Source organism: Pterocles gutturalis, unplaced genomic scaffold (genome assembly GCF_000699245.1).
Source record: "Pterocles gutturalis isolate BGI_N339 unplaced genomic scaffold, ASM69924v1 scaffold9722, whole genome shotgun sequence".
Lineage (NCBI taxonomy): Eukaryota > Metazoa > Chordata > Aves > Pterocliformes > Pteroclidae > Pterocles > Pterocles gutturalis.
In genome coordinates this window covers 8,453-22,102 of record NW_010110229.1, presented here as the reverse complement: position 1 = coordinate 22,102, position 13,650 = coordinate 8,453, and the positions used below count along the sequence as shown (strand labels likewise).

Genomic DNA, 13,650 nt, shown 5'->3' with positions numbered 1-13,650 from the left:
GTTTTTTTCAGCACTAAATCATAGCTGTGGAAGAGGAGGGAAGATGCTTGTGTAGATTTGTTTGGGGGTTTTTTTTGAATATTACTATCTCTGTCTTCAGGAACCATGACAATTTTATATCGGGGACTGGGGAAAGAGCTGTTTTTTACCTGTAGAAATGTCTGTCTTCTTTTTTTTTTAAAAAAAAGCCTTTTCAATTTGAAAGGCTGTGCATAGCAGAGCTGGCATAAGAAGAAAATATGTGCTTCCCACCTCCCTTATTTTATTACAAAAGCTAGACACATAAATAAAACACTAGTTGGAAGACAAGCCTAGCTGAAGGGATGCAGTTCCTGAGATTAGCTTGGGTGTGCTGGCTGATTTCATTTTGTTTGTAGATTTGATTGGCACATAGTGGTTAATATATTTTTTTTAAATGTAAATTTTAAAAGCTCTAGGCTATTAAACACACTGAAGATATTAAGCATTTTAGATTGCTCCTTGTAGTATTTTTCCTGCATTAGACAGTGCACTACTCTTACTCTCCAAAAACTGTTTTAAGTGCAGGCATGAACGCCTTTTCATTTGTGCATCCTTTGGTTTTGAGGCAAGCTAGCTTGGAACTTGCTGACTTGTTTCTGGATTGCTGGTGGTATATTTATAGTGTACGTCAGCAGCCACAATATTAATTTTCAACTAAACCACCATCCACTTCAGTCAATAAATTGCACAACTATGAAACTGTGGCACAAATGTAAATTTGGTGTTCTCGTTCCTGGGGAAAGTATTAAGATGAGAGCGCATTCTGCTGTATCCTTAACAGCTCATGTGGTGTAACAGCTACTGCATGTTGCAGTCTGGTTTAATTATGCTGCTGTTTTTTTCCTTCCTTGCTGGAGCAGCTTACCTGAGAAGCATATAAACCACAGGTCTTTCTCCAGGACAGTAAAATAGTGATAAATTGTGGGGAACCTGAAGGGTATATAATTTTTTGTCACCCCCTTTGGCATAGTGGTGGCCTATTTAAAACTAACTGCAATTTTCATGTTTTGTAGAATGGAGATCTCTGCTTTCTGTTTGCTTTCTTTTGGGATAACTATGAGGCTTATGGTTAACTAATCTGAAGGGTATATAAATTGTAACTGTGCCTGTGTGTGTGTTTCTGACTAGAAATGTTTCTTGGCACCAGCTGTTGAATTAAGCTGCAGGCATAAGTCTGCTCTTTGAGAGTACTGCTGCTGTAAAATTAGAGTTTTACTGTTCACATATGAGACTTTACAGATCATTCTACTACAGTCTGGGAAACTTTTCAGCTTCTTCCCGATGAATCTAACGGTGCAGTCATGGTCTCCACGAGGTGCTCTCTTCAGAGCGTGTCTGTCGGTAGCAGATTTGTGTGGCTTTTAGCTTGGTGTGACCTGTGTGTACCTGGATTGCTTTCATCCCAGTGGTGAACAAATACGATTCTTCACAGGCATCGTTTAAAGAATCTATACTAATTATCTAATTGTTCAGTTCGCTGAAATGTAAGGATTCAGATGAAGTTAGATTTAATCTAAATTACATGTATTATTTATTAAAGGTTTTGCAGCAGCTCATCCTGATTGGTTCAGAATCAATATTTGCACTGTTCTTGATGATCAATTTTGTCTGTTTATAACTAGGAGAAATGGAAGAGGAGATGGAAAATCCAGAAATGGTTGATTTACCAGAGAAACAGAAGCATCAGCTACGACATCGTGAGTTGTTTCTCTCACGACAGCTGGAATCTCTGCCAGCCACACACATTAGGTAATGACTGTTTTCTTACATTGCTTTTTATTCAAAAACCAAATGGCATTATTATTCAAGTATTCTTCAATGTAACATAAAATCCTGTGTACAACTTCAGTAATACCATCTTATGAATCACATGAGCATTTAAGATGTTTTTTCATAAAATGTGTTTCTCTTTTTTTAGAGGCAAATGCAGCGTTACTCTGTTAAATGAGACAGAATCCCTTAAATCATATCTGGAACGGGAGGTATGAACCATTTTGTGAATTGTCAAGCTTGAGCAGTTTATTGTGGCACAGTTTAGGATTGGTAGCTTTTCACAAGTTTTCTAAAAAGGAGGTGGTTCCTTCATTTCTGCACATACTGTACAGGCATTGACAGTGGGAAGCTTTAGGCTCCATACAATTTTCATTCTGATGTAAAACGTCATGGGTCTAGAGGCCAGACCTGTTGCTTACGTCCTTGTGACAGTGAGCTGCCTCTGCTTCTGTAAAGAGAGCCAGCTTGCTCGTCAGCCTGGCAGTCTGAAAGTTCAAACCTGGAGGCTCATGCCCCAGACAAGATGGGGTACGAGATGGAGTAAATGTGAAGAGGGAGCAAACTATATTTCTATGTATTTGCTTATCCTGAAATCTTACAGATTTATATTAATATGGTTTAAGCTTGATCTTGCTTCAGAATTTTGAGGAACTTAGTTCCCTGTTTTTTGAGTTCACTGTTCACTGTTGTTTGCATGTAGTCTTCATATGGCACCCCAGACACTTAAGTCCTTGAAAAACCTACTTGTTAGTTAACTTCCGAGTCCTACAGAAATTTTCACAGCCTGGCTATTTAAAGGTACCTCAAACTGAACATTGAAAAGGAATTGTGTTGCACTGTTAATCACTATTGAGAATATAAATATTGCGTTTTACTTTTTCACGTATTTTGGGATTTTAAAAATTACAATTGTAATTATTTTAAATATATTTATATACCTTTAATTGTGGCTAGACCTCTGTCTGCCAGCTGGGTTATACAGTCTTGGAATTTGACAATCTGGGAGCTTTACTTTGGGAGATTAGCAAACAATTTCAGTGTATTATTGTTTGAATACATCTGCAAGCATTATATTTGCATTTGAAAATGTTAAAATGTTATACAGGAGAGGAAATCTTGTAATTAAAAACAGTAGGGTAACGGTCATTACCGGCCTTTAAGAAGCAAGGAGAAAACAGGTCATTTTTTGTAAGGAGCATACTGTAGTGTGTCTCACAGTTGGGCTTTCTTTTTAAATGCTTTTTCAGCTTTCTTTAGTATTTATTTAAGCATAAGATTAATTTTAATCTGATACTCTAGTTTAAGAGAATTTTAAACAAAGCACAGGGATTAAATAGTTGGGTTTCTCTTTGGAATGCGAAACCAAAAACATGTCAAGTCTGCTCAGGGCTGCCAAATGGCAGCGCATCAAACAAGGGCAGTTGTGTTCAGAAATGCTTGTTACCAGCTAGCAGCCTGGGATATGCCAATTGGAAAGCAAAAGTTAATCAAACTGAAATACAGATTTTCTAGTACTCAACTTTTAAGTAGCATTCGTTCTCGATTGCTCCCAACACATTTTTATTATCACTAATGTTACAGGTAGGTACATAAAGACAGAGAAGGGAACTGGCTTTCTCTAATCGTGCAACAGCTCAGTTGCAAATGTAGGAACAGAAAGAGATTTCTCTTTTTCATCCTTTTGAACTCTCAAAATGCAAGATGATTGATGTGAGCTATTTTTAAAACTGAGCAGGCACTTCTTTCACAGAATGAGAGAATTTCCTGAATGTGTCCTGTCACTTAGCACAGTATTTTGCCATGGTGCAAACTAACTTAGACAGATGGTAAAGAAATTAAAAGCTCAGGAACAAAATGTGCTTGGGTGGAGGGTAAAGAGATTAAGAAAAAGAGATACTTGTTGACTGGTGAATTCATAGCACTGGGTGGTGTTGTTTTGAACCGTTTCTTCTTCCCCCCCACCCCCCCGTTGTTAATCCATTCTTTGCTTTTTAAATGTTTTCGTTTGGTTTTACGTGGCTTCTGTCAATAAAGCTGAAGCAGTTCTAGGGATTCTGTCATTTGATTTCATCTATGTTATGACCACTAAAAGTAGGTTTTCAGCCCAAGGCTGACTGCCTTGAAGGAGGTTGAACATGCAGACAGAAATTTTTAGGGAGATAGTAAACACAGCAAAATTACATTTGTGTTATCTCTCTTTTCTTCCTTTCACCCTCTCTCTGTCATCTTCATAAGGAAGGCTGCTGTGTTATATTCAGAGAGGGAGCTGAAGAGGGACCAGCAGTGATTTTTTTTACCATGCCTGCAAAATTAGGTTTGTAGCAGGCGTGAGGAATAGGAAGAAAAAGAAAAAAAGGAACTGGAAAACCTGAATTACCTGCAGATGCTGAATTCCCTTGGAGATTGAGAAGGGTATAGTCAGTTATGGCAAAAATATTAGATTTCCCTGTTCTGCAGGAAACTAGTTTATATGCACCATCTATTTTACTGCTCTGCTAGGATACATCCAGAGGCTTATGTGAATTTTGCCTGCTGGGTGGGTGTCTGGCATTTTGGGACCTTCTTGTACTCCTCTGAAAATAAAATGTTCTAAACTAAATAAGTATATTTCCCCCCCTTCACCTGAGCTGACTTCATGAAAGTAAGTTTGCAGGCTATCATGAACTAACCACTATTTCTGTACTTTCACTTTGAGCCTGTTTTCTTTTTCCAGTTTTTCTGCAGTTTCTTAGTGACTTTGGTTCTTGGCTATAGCTACAGGTAGCTCAGGGATAGCTCAGGGGCTTGCATAGGGAAGCTCTGAACATTTGTATGTGTATAACGCTTTGGAGAAGTAGAAAGTTGTGGTTTAATTTTAACTCTTGGCAGGTCATTTTGATTTTTCCAAACATGTTGTATGTTTTCTGGATCTGAAATTAAAACAGCAAACTTTTTTTTTTCTTTGCTGCAAACTCAACACACAGAGTTTTGACAGCTAAAATGGATGCGGAGGATTTTGAAAAACTGTTGTTTTGTTGTGAAAATCACTATTGTGAAACCCTTGTGAAAAATTATCATACGGTGGTGATCAAGAATTCACATGTGCTTGAGAGTATACGAGGATCTGCTGTGTTCACTGACGTTTAGTCATGTTTTCAGCAATCTCACTCAGTTTGCATGAGGTGAATTTCATGTTTCCATGGATGACGATGGTAGTGGTATTGCGTTACCTCTGGGGATCACAGCCTGTCTTGTATTCACACTTGTGCCCCTTAACTTCCATCTTCTCTCTGTTGAGGAGGCTCTGATTGGGGAGAAGAGACCAGGGGCTTTTAATTCTGCTGTTGAACCTGCTTGATCTGCGACTAAACCGGACAAGATATGGAAAGATGACCTGAGAGTGGTACAGAAGGGTGGGGTTTATTTTGTAGAGAAAGTTCATAGCGATTGTCTATAAAAGAGAAGCAGTAGGGCATCTAACAGTCAAACACCATGGGAGAAAACCCTTCAGTGATGAATGACTTTCCCTGGCCAAGAAAGACTGTGTTAAGAAATCGCCTGTAAAACTGGCCTTCGTTGGGGCCCACTGTGTTGTTATACTACTGTGTTTGGTTTGTGTATTTGCTGGGCAATGTGCCTGAAAATTATTATTGTTGCACTGCATATATATTGTTCTACAGTTAAGTACTTTGAAGCTGGAACAAATAAAACACTCACTATATTTATATCATGGCAGCTTGCGAGACAAAAGCTTTTCCTACATTTTATTTATGCAACAATACATCATCAAAATATTGTAGTATCTGAACTTTGTGTATGTCAGGGGAGCAAGAGATGCAGATTTCTTTACACAGCTTTAATATAAATGAGTTTTCGTATACCCTAAAGCTCCCTTCTGTTAGTAGGTTGATGTAAATTGACCCAGGTGCCTGTGGGAGTTGGAATAAATTCTGTCAAAAATGTCATTTGTTTAGGATGCAACCAAGTCCCCCACCCCAAACCCAACCACAGATAACCCTTCCAGTTGAGTTGGCTGGGTGTTGGAGCAGCGTTTTGCCAAGTGATAGCTCTGACTTTTATCCTGTTATCGTGACATAACATGAGATTGTTCCTGCTGGTAGAGTTCTTGCTTTCATGGTGGGGAAGTGGCATGTTTTCTGCTGGGGGCTCTTGTGCTGTGCTGTATAGATGATACCTCTTTGTGCAGTAGCTTTCTCGGGTAGCAAGGTAGGTTTACCTGACTTGCTTGGCTCTTTCTGGCTTTTTTCCTCCCTTCCATAGAGATTCTTATCTTCCTGGGAAAATGCTGATATTTGTTAAAATTGGAGCAGAAAATATAGTTATCATGTTTAACACTCTTAAATTCTATAATTGGATGCTGGATGCATTATACATGTAAAGAAAACATGGGAGACCTTACCTCTGTGGCATTAGTCTTCGATTAATATGTGGAATGTGCAGGTTTGAGGAACAGTACTAGTATGTACCTTTTGAAGCCCTGGCCCACAGAATTGTTGCCATGTTACTGGGGAAACTCACAGTGATTTGTCCTTTTTGGAGCTTTGTATGACAGATTGGGAAGCTCTCTTTTCCCTTGCCGCCTCTTCATGAAGATGAACAGGGCTTGAAACTGATGCTGCTTTTGTCCTAACTTTTGTTGCATGCTGTTGACACATACGGATATAGGGAAGAGGGAAAATGAAGTGAGCATGAAATGAGATGTGTTTAAACAGGATGCCTGCTAGTGACACAGGAACATGGGGAAAGGGAAGATGAGCCAGAGACCTGAGATGTGAAAAATAGCGCATCATGCGCACTGTGTTTCTGCTCAGAAACTCATCGCTTTCCTGGTGATGGTGTTCCTGTGGATGGAGGTTACAAAAGGTCTGTTATTTCATGTACTGCCAGAGCTCTCTTCCTCCCCCGTATCCTACACTGTACTTCGATGGAGCATACCTGGTCTCCAATGTGTCACTCAGTAGCTATAGCTAAGTACTTATCCATGCAGAAAAGTTTAATTACGTATACTGTGCAGTTTTAACTACTTAAAATTTTGGCTGTTTTCTTTCTCCACCCTGGCAGGACATTTTCATTCTGGTATGACTTCTTGCTTTAATTTTACACACCCAGATAGCAGCATTTAGCATAGGGTTTTAAAACTGGTGGTTCCTTTATTGGTTGTTCACCCAGTTTAAAAATTATGTATAATTTAAAATGTAAAAGCTTGCTAACGTGTATGCAAAGCTGAAAGTAAAAGCTAATAATAGTTTAATTTTTTGTTCTTGTTTTATTTTTAGGATTTCTTCTTTTATTCGCTAGTATATGATCCTCAACAGAAGACCTTACTCGCTGATAAAGGAGAGATTCGAGTCGGAAACAGATACCAGGCAGATATAACAGACTTACTAAAAGAGGGTAATTTCTGTAATTTACTTAAATTGTCGAGAGACTGTGTTGAATGTGGCTACACTTATGTGTGTAGCCTGCATAGGTATGAAAGGTGGAGGTTTCTGCTGCCAGGTGTTGCGTACAATGGATGGCCGGGTTTGTTGGTGACTGAAGCTGTTCCCCACTGAACACAATTAGTTATGTCTCAAACCAGTATTTAAGTGGGCGTTTGTCCAAACCATAAAAGTTGTGGCAATAAATTGAATTAATTGGCTCTCTCAGAGCTTGCACTCTTTTTATTAAGAGATTTCAGAATTTCCATGGGAAACATAAATTTTGATCACGTCTGTAAAGCCTTTTGTGTTCTTAATCAAACCTCACTTCCCTATAAGAGCCCCTCCCAAATTACTGCCAGTTAAATACTGTCTCCCCTCATCAATTTGCCCATTATTGCTGAGTGCCTTTTCCTTGGAGCCCCCTCCCCATCCCAAGTGTTGGCTGCCAGCCTAGACTTCTCACCTGCAGAACAGGCAGGAGGAAGAATTTGCTGGCCTGAACATGTTGCAAGAGCTCAGTCTGCCCCGCTGTGTTATGGGGAGGTAGGACCCCAAGGAGCCTGGCCCAAGGAAAAGGGAGTAGTAGCATACTACTACTAGTTACCATATAGTAACTAACTTTAGATTTGTCTTTGCACTGCCCTACAGATCCAAAAGTGGGTGTAAAAACTGAGAGGGATGGGGAACATTGGCATCTAATTGCTCCTTTCTGAGGCCCATGTAATAGTCGGGGAAAGGTTTGTCAGTATGCCCCTCCTTACAGGGTAGACGTTGTGACCCACGTTGGAAGGACCTTCTCCAGACTGTATGGGCAGAGATGTGAAAGCAATGAGATGCTTCTGTCTTTGCTGAGGAGCTTTGCTGATACTGTTAGCCTCTTGTTAGAACAGGCAAACAAATTGGTCAAGACTCTTGTTTAATTTGTCTGTGAAACTGGTATTTATTCAGCAGCTGGGCAAGCCTCCTAAGTGAGGATGAACTAATTTGAAAGGCATTCTCTTCCCTCAGTGGGCCAACACAAGGCTTCAGAGCAGGATAATCTCCAGATGTTTTAAAAGGAGCAGAAAAAAGGAAAAAAAGGAGAAAGTCTCAGTAGCTCCTGTATTTTTCCAGGGTATTTTGATTTGTGTAGAGTCAGGAAAATAAAAGCAAGAGAGTCTGATGCCATGATTTCCCCCTTAGAAAGCAGCTGCTGCAAGTTGAACTAGCTGTTCTTTGCCTGCTCAGAGCAGCTGGGAGCATGCCTGTTTTCCTGGAACTGTTGCAAGATAAAGGAGAAAGAAAGAGAAGCTGGGGAGAGGGGCTGAAGAGAGGCTGTCTAGCTGGGAGAAGGATGTACTCTGTTTCCCATTACATGTGTGCTTTGAAACCAGTTCTTCAAAATCTGATTGCTTGACTCAGACAGACTGTGTTGCTGTGTCTGTCAAGCTGAAATTGTTACAGACAAATGAGTGAATGAAATTTTCACAGTGGCCTGTTAGAGTAACTGAGATGGGTTAGCAGTTAAATTATGGTGAGATGATAAAATCTAGAATGTTTATTTTAAAATGGCCATACTGAGCATTTCTAATTTGTTCTTCAACCAGGTGAGGATGATGGAAGAGATCAGTCAAAACTTGAAACAAAAGTTTGGGAAGCCTTTAACCCTCTAGTAGACAAACAGATAGACCAGTTCCTGGTGGTAGCACGGTAAGAGCATTTTACCTCTTCCTTGAATAAGTAAATTTTAATAACTCTTCGTTTACGAGTACTTTTTATGTTCTTTTTGCTTTACTAGTATTTGGTTGCTTGCTTCATCTGCTCCATTTTGAAATGATGGACATTTTACATGCCTTCCTGGGAATTGCCTGACTTTAGGAACAGCTACTCAGATGTACAACTTATAGTTAATCACCTTCATAGAAGACGAGCAAATGGCATGTAAAAACTGTCTTATAATTGGTGAAGTTTTTCAAATTATTTGTCCAGCATGCAGAAGCCTTAGTGAACTAAATTTTTACAGTTCATTACTCTGTCCATTTTCTCCCATTTTCAAATTCAGTGGCATTTTAGCATCCATTAATAGTTTGCTAAAAAGTCTGGTAAAGTGTTTTTGATGGTGTGTGGGTGCTTTCTAATGCCTAGATTCCAATAGGTAGGCACAATAAAGTAAAACCCTGCAAATCTGTACAGATGGTGAAATGTGTGCTTTTATTTAAGCCCGAAGCAGTCTTTGTTGATCAACTTTTGCTTTTTAAAAATGTTCTTGAACTTTTTCAATGGTATCCATTTGTATGGCTGATTTGAATTGCAGCACTTAAAAACCTTTGCATGGCTTCTTGGGCCTTGTGTGCGAGCCCAGTAACAGGGAGCCAAGAGTGAAACTAGGTTGGTTAAAATGAAAAATGTTAACTGTAGTCCAGATTGAAGAAAATCTCACAGTTCAGAATCCATTAATACATTTTTGCCTGTGGTTAAACATGTGCTTTTTGTTGTATAGACTCTTTTAAGGTTCATAAAGTTCCTGGTGTTCTGGCTATGCTAAAGAATCACTGTAAAATTTAGGCTCTTGGAAGTTTCACTGTGCTGCTTACACGATATATTGCTGTTTCCCTTGACCTGTTCCAACAATAAAGTCAAGCTGGCTGAATTTATGTGCAGCAGATTAATTCTACTTGATCAGATGGCCATAGGGAAATGGATGGAAGTGGGGAGAGGACAGTCTCCACCAGTGATGCAGAGCAAACAGATGAAGGAGTGATGAGAGCTGGGATAACTCCAGCAAAGGGTATTCCTTCTTCTGAAGAGACCCTCCTTGACAAGGCTGCAGTTTCACAGTTGCTTCTAATCAAGTGCAGTACCTGACACCACCGAAAGCCAAGAACACTGTTTTCTGGGTTAGTTTTCAGCAGGATTGATTCAAATTGCCTGTCAGACACATAATGCTCTGGTGTTGGTGTCAGGAATACCCAGCAGGAAGTGAGAGGATGGATGTGTCCTGGTGGATGGGGTTTTGCACCCAGAGTGACTGTAGAGCTGCTTTGTGATGGGGTTTCCACCTCGTGTAGGCTTTTGGTGGCGATGCTGGTTTTAGTGATGCTTTCTGGCAGTTCACTGCTGCCCACTGGGTTTCCTGATACAGCTGCTTGAAGGTGTGTGCTATAATGAGAATTGCTGAAGAGATCAGTACAAAAATTGCTTCTGTCTGGAGTCAGCAAAGCGATCCATTTCATAATTAGATGCCACACAGACAAAAAAGTATCACTTCAGCTAAAGCTGAATGGGGGAGTTGTGATTTTTTGATAGGGACTGGGAGGCTGGTGAGAAGCGTAGTGTGAATCATCACAGAACCTTGTCCGGGGGAAGGCTGTTCTGGATTTTGTCCAAATTTAGATATTTGGTGACAGCTACTGCTTAAGCATTTACCTTTCCTGCTCCTGCACTGCTCGGCACTAGAGTTTGTTTTTCTCTGCGCTCAACTAGTTTGGGGAAGTGGTCTGAGTGGAGGAAAAAAAACCCCTCACCTTTTTTTGTTGTTGTAGTTGCTCAGAGGAGTTCAGCTCCAGTTCACTGTGCAGACAGACAAGCGTTTCACCTGTGTGGTGTAGCAAGCAGCAAGTAGAGTAAGAATAACTAAAACCGATGTCTCTATTTAAAGGTTTCTCCACCTAATTTCTTTAAGGATAAAATGAGGAGCATGGGGATTGTGGTCTCATGAGCAGACATGGCTGGCATTGGGAAGTAATCAAGAATTGCTGTATTCTTATGCAGGCTATATAATATATAGATGCTATACTATATTATGTTTTAAAATAAAGATTGTTTTTAATTTTCCTGAGACTTTTAGAAAAAAATGCTTGCATTAGTGCATTTTTTTTTCTGTCTAGTCTTGTCATCTGTCTCTGTACCTTTGGACAATGCAGTGCTGCTCTTGCTGTTGTGGAAGAGATTTGTGCCATTCATAAAGCTCACTTGTGCTCAGTTTTTGTTAAAGCTTAATTCTGTTGAGAGATGGGGGATAAGAGTAGTTCAAAACTCCCTGTTTGGGATCCGTGAGTCTTTCCCTGTTTCCCCTCCTACGCGTCAGCCTCTTTGGTCATATGAACTAAGTAGGGTAAAGGGTTCATAATGACAAACCACATCTGAAGAGGATGGTCTCTGGCTCAGAACTAGCGCCAAACCACGTAATCTTGTTACTGAGAAATGGAGTCTGATGAACTCAAAAAGTGTCGATTAGGCGTTTATATTTATGCTTGTTTTGCATGCAAAGTTAATGCTCTGTTTAATTTCTTTCAGGTCTGTTGGTACATTTGCCCGAGCACTAGATTGCAGTAGTTCTGTCAGACAGCCAAGTTTGCACATGAGTGCTGCAGCAGCCTCTAGGGACATCACACTGGTAAGATTTTATTTAAACAGGACCTTAAGTTTTTGAGAGATGCAAAATATTCACCTCAGCAATAACAGTTGGCAAAGAGAGAGTGGCAGATGGGTTGTAATTGTGGCCTGCTGTGAAGCAGATCATGTCTTTGTAAAGAAACCCTTTATTTACATATGAAGTAACTTTTTCTGGCCTTGTGCCTCCTATGATCCATCATGGATAATTCTATGAGATAATTTTTTGTTTTGTTTTATTAAAATGTTCTGATGACATGCTTCGCAGCCCGTCTCTTGCATGGGCTTAGTAGCTGTCTTGAGAAGAATGCAAATTATTATCTGCCTGTCTGCAGTGTTGTAATGCCACTCCTCATCACTTCCCCAACACAAGGCTGTCACTGGCATCCTCGGGCAAGATTGTCTAGGGGAAAAGCTTGTGGTCAGATAAGAAATTTCAGTTGATCTGTTCTTCTCTTTAACTTAGAGCTCCATTTTAGAGTACCTGAGGACTGGTGACACTGTTAATATTTTATAATCATAAATGATTCTGAGTAGATACAGGAAAGGGAAAACTTGAACTTCTGTGCTAGAGAAAGTGTAATGAAAATGTGAATAAAAGTTGTGAAGTCTCCAGAGAATTGTTGTCAAAGCCTCACCTCATAACTGGAATAATGTGAAGTCATATATAGAACAAATTCTAGGATAGAACACTGTAGATTAACTATGCATGTGCACACAACTGGTATGATGAAAGGCAAATAACATCCTGATTAAAACTAGAGAAATCAGGAAGTAAAGTCAAGCTTTCATTTACTAATACCAATTCCTCCCTCGCAGTGTGTTCTCAGCCCTTGTAAATCATAAGTTGCAGGCAGCCATAGCTCAGCTTTCTGAGGAGTAATTGCTCTTGGGAGTAATTATTTTTTTGTACTCAGCTATGCTGTGTGACTTGACTGGAGTCTTTTGGGGGATTACTGGCTGTTAGGGGGGACTGTATGCATGTTTTGCTGCTCTTAAATATTTTTCTTAGATGCAGTTTTTGTGAATTATTTGACAAAAGAGCTGCTCAATCCTGGGGTGAGCAGGTCTCTGTCCTGTGCATTTTCTTAACAGTAGTGCTACAGTGGTGCTGCTGGTGAGTAAGTGGGAATTATTGATACGACTTTGTGTTAGGTGTGGAGATCTTGGTGCAGAATTTTTGTTGTTGCTGTTGCACTGTTAAGCATTTTTTTTCCCTAGATGCTTGTCCTTACGTTTACCTTTCTCTTTTACAACCACGTAGTTCCATGCTATGGACACTTTGCACAAAAATGTCTATGACATTTCCAAGGCAATCTCTGCGCTTGTACCACAAGGTGGGCCAGTCCTGTGCAGAGACGAGATGGAGGAATGGTCTGCTTCAGAGGCCAACCTCTTTGAGGAAGCACTAGAAAAATATGGAAAAGATTTCACTGACATTCAGCAAGATTTTGTAAGTATATAAAATGAGGGCCCACATGGTGACCAGTTCTGACCAGTGACAGAGCTGGTTTACAGTGTGTCTAAACTGTGGTGTTGTGCTTTGTGTTGAAGAAGAGGCCTTTGAACTGGAGCATGTGTCTTGCTGTAAATTGGGGAAAGGCAGAGCTCTTACTGATGACAGCCTGTTGTACAATCAGAATTTCAAATCACAGATGATAGCTTTTCCTTTAGAGACCTTAATTTAAAGTCATCTGCTCCACTACAGCTGAGGGAGGATTTAGGAAAGTGTTGTGACAGCCTAACTACTATAGATTAATTTGTGTTTGAAGGGAGAATAAGTACTGGGCCTTCTGAAACATGAAAATTTAGTGAATTTTATAATGCAATTTCAGAAAGGCCCTTTTGAAAGTTTTAAAAAGGCATGTTGTGCATCCAAGGGAAGTGTCCTGTAGTTTGGCCAAAGCTCCACCCTAGGTGCTCAGCCTGCAGATTGAATGGAGCACTGTAAAGGGAGCCAAGTTTCACTGTATCGCTGTTCGAGCCCTCTGGAACAAAACAAGCAGTTTCAGTGTTGCTTTGCCTGTGCTCTAATCTTTTAGACAGAGGGACTTGGAAATAT

General features: G+C 40.0%; 1 protein-coding gene across 1 annotated transcript in view; it reads left to right on the top strand.

Annotated features, from left to right (window-relative positions):
- The window catches only part of LOC104461618 (metastasis-associated protein MTA1), a gene marked incomplete at its 5' end in the record, with an annotated part of 35,790 nt that overhangs the window by 14,397 nt on the left and 7,743 nt on the right, over window positions 1-13,650 (top strand). Inside the window, 6 exons of the mRNA XM_010073267.1 lie at window positions 1,644-1,770; window positions 1,940-2,003; window positions 7,071-7,188; window positions 8,804-8,906; window positions 11,493-11,592; window positions 12,853-13,041. Of these exons, the coding sequence (XP_010071569.1) occupies window positions 1,644-1,770; window positions 1,940-2,003; window positions 7,071-7,188; window positions 8,804-8,906; window positions 11,493-11,592; window positions 12,853-13,041 (701 nt within the window). The remainder of the gene's footprint in view (window positions 1-1,643; window positions 1,771-1,939; window positions 2,004-7,070; window positions 7,189-8,803; window positions 8,907-11,492; window positions 11,593-12,852; window positions 13,042-13,650) is intronic.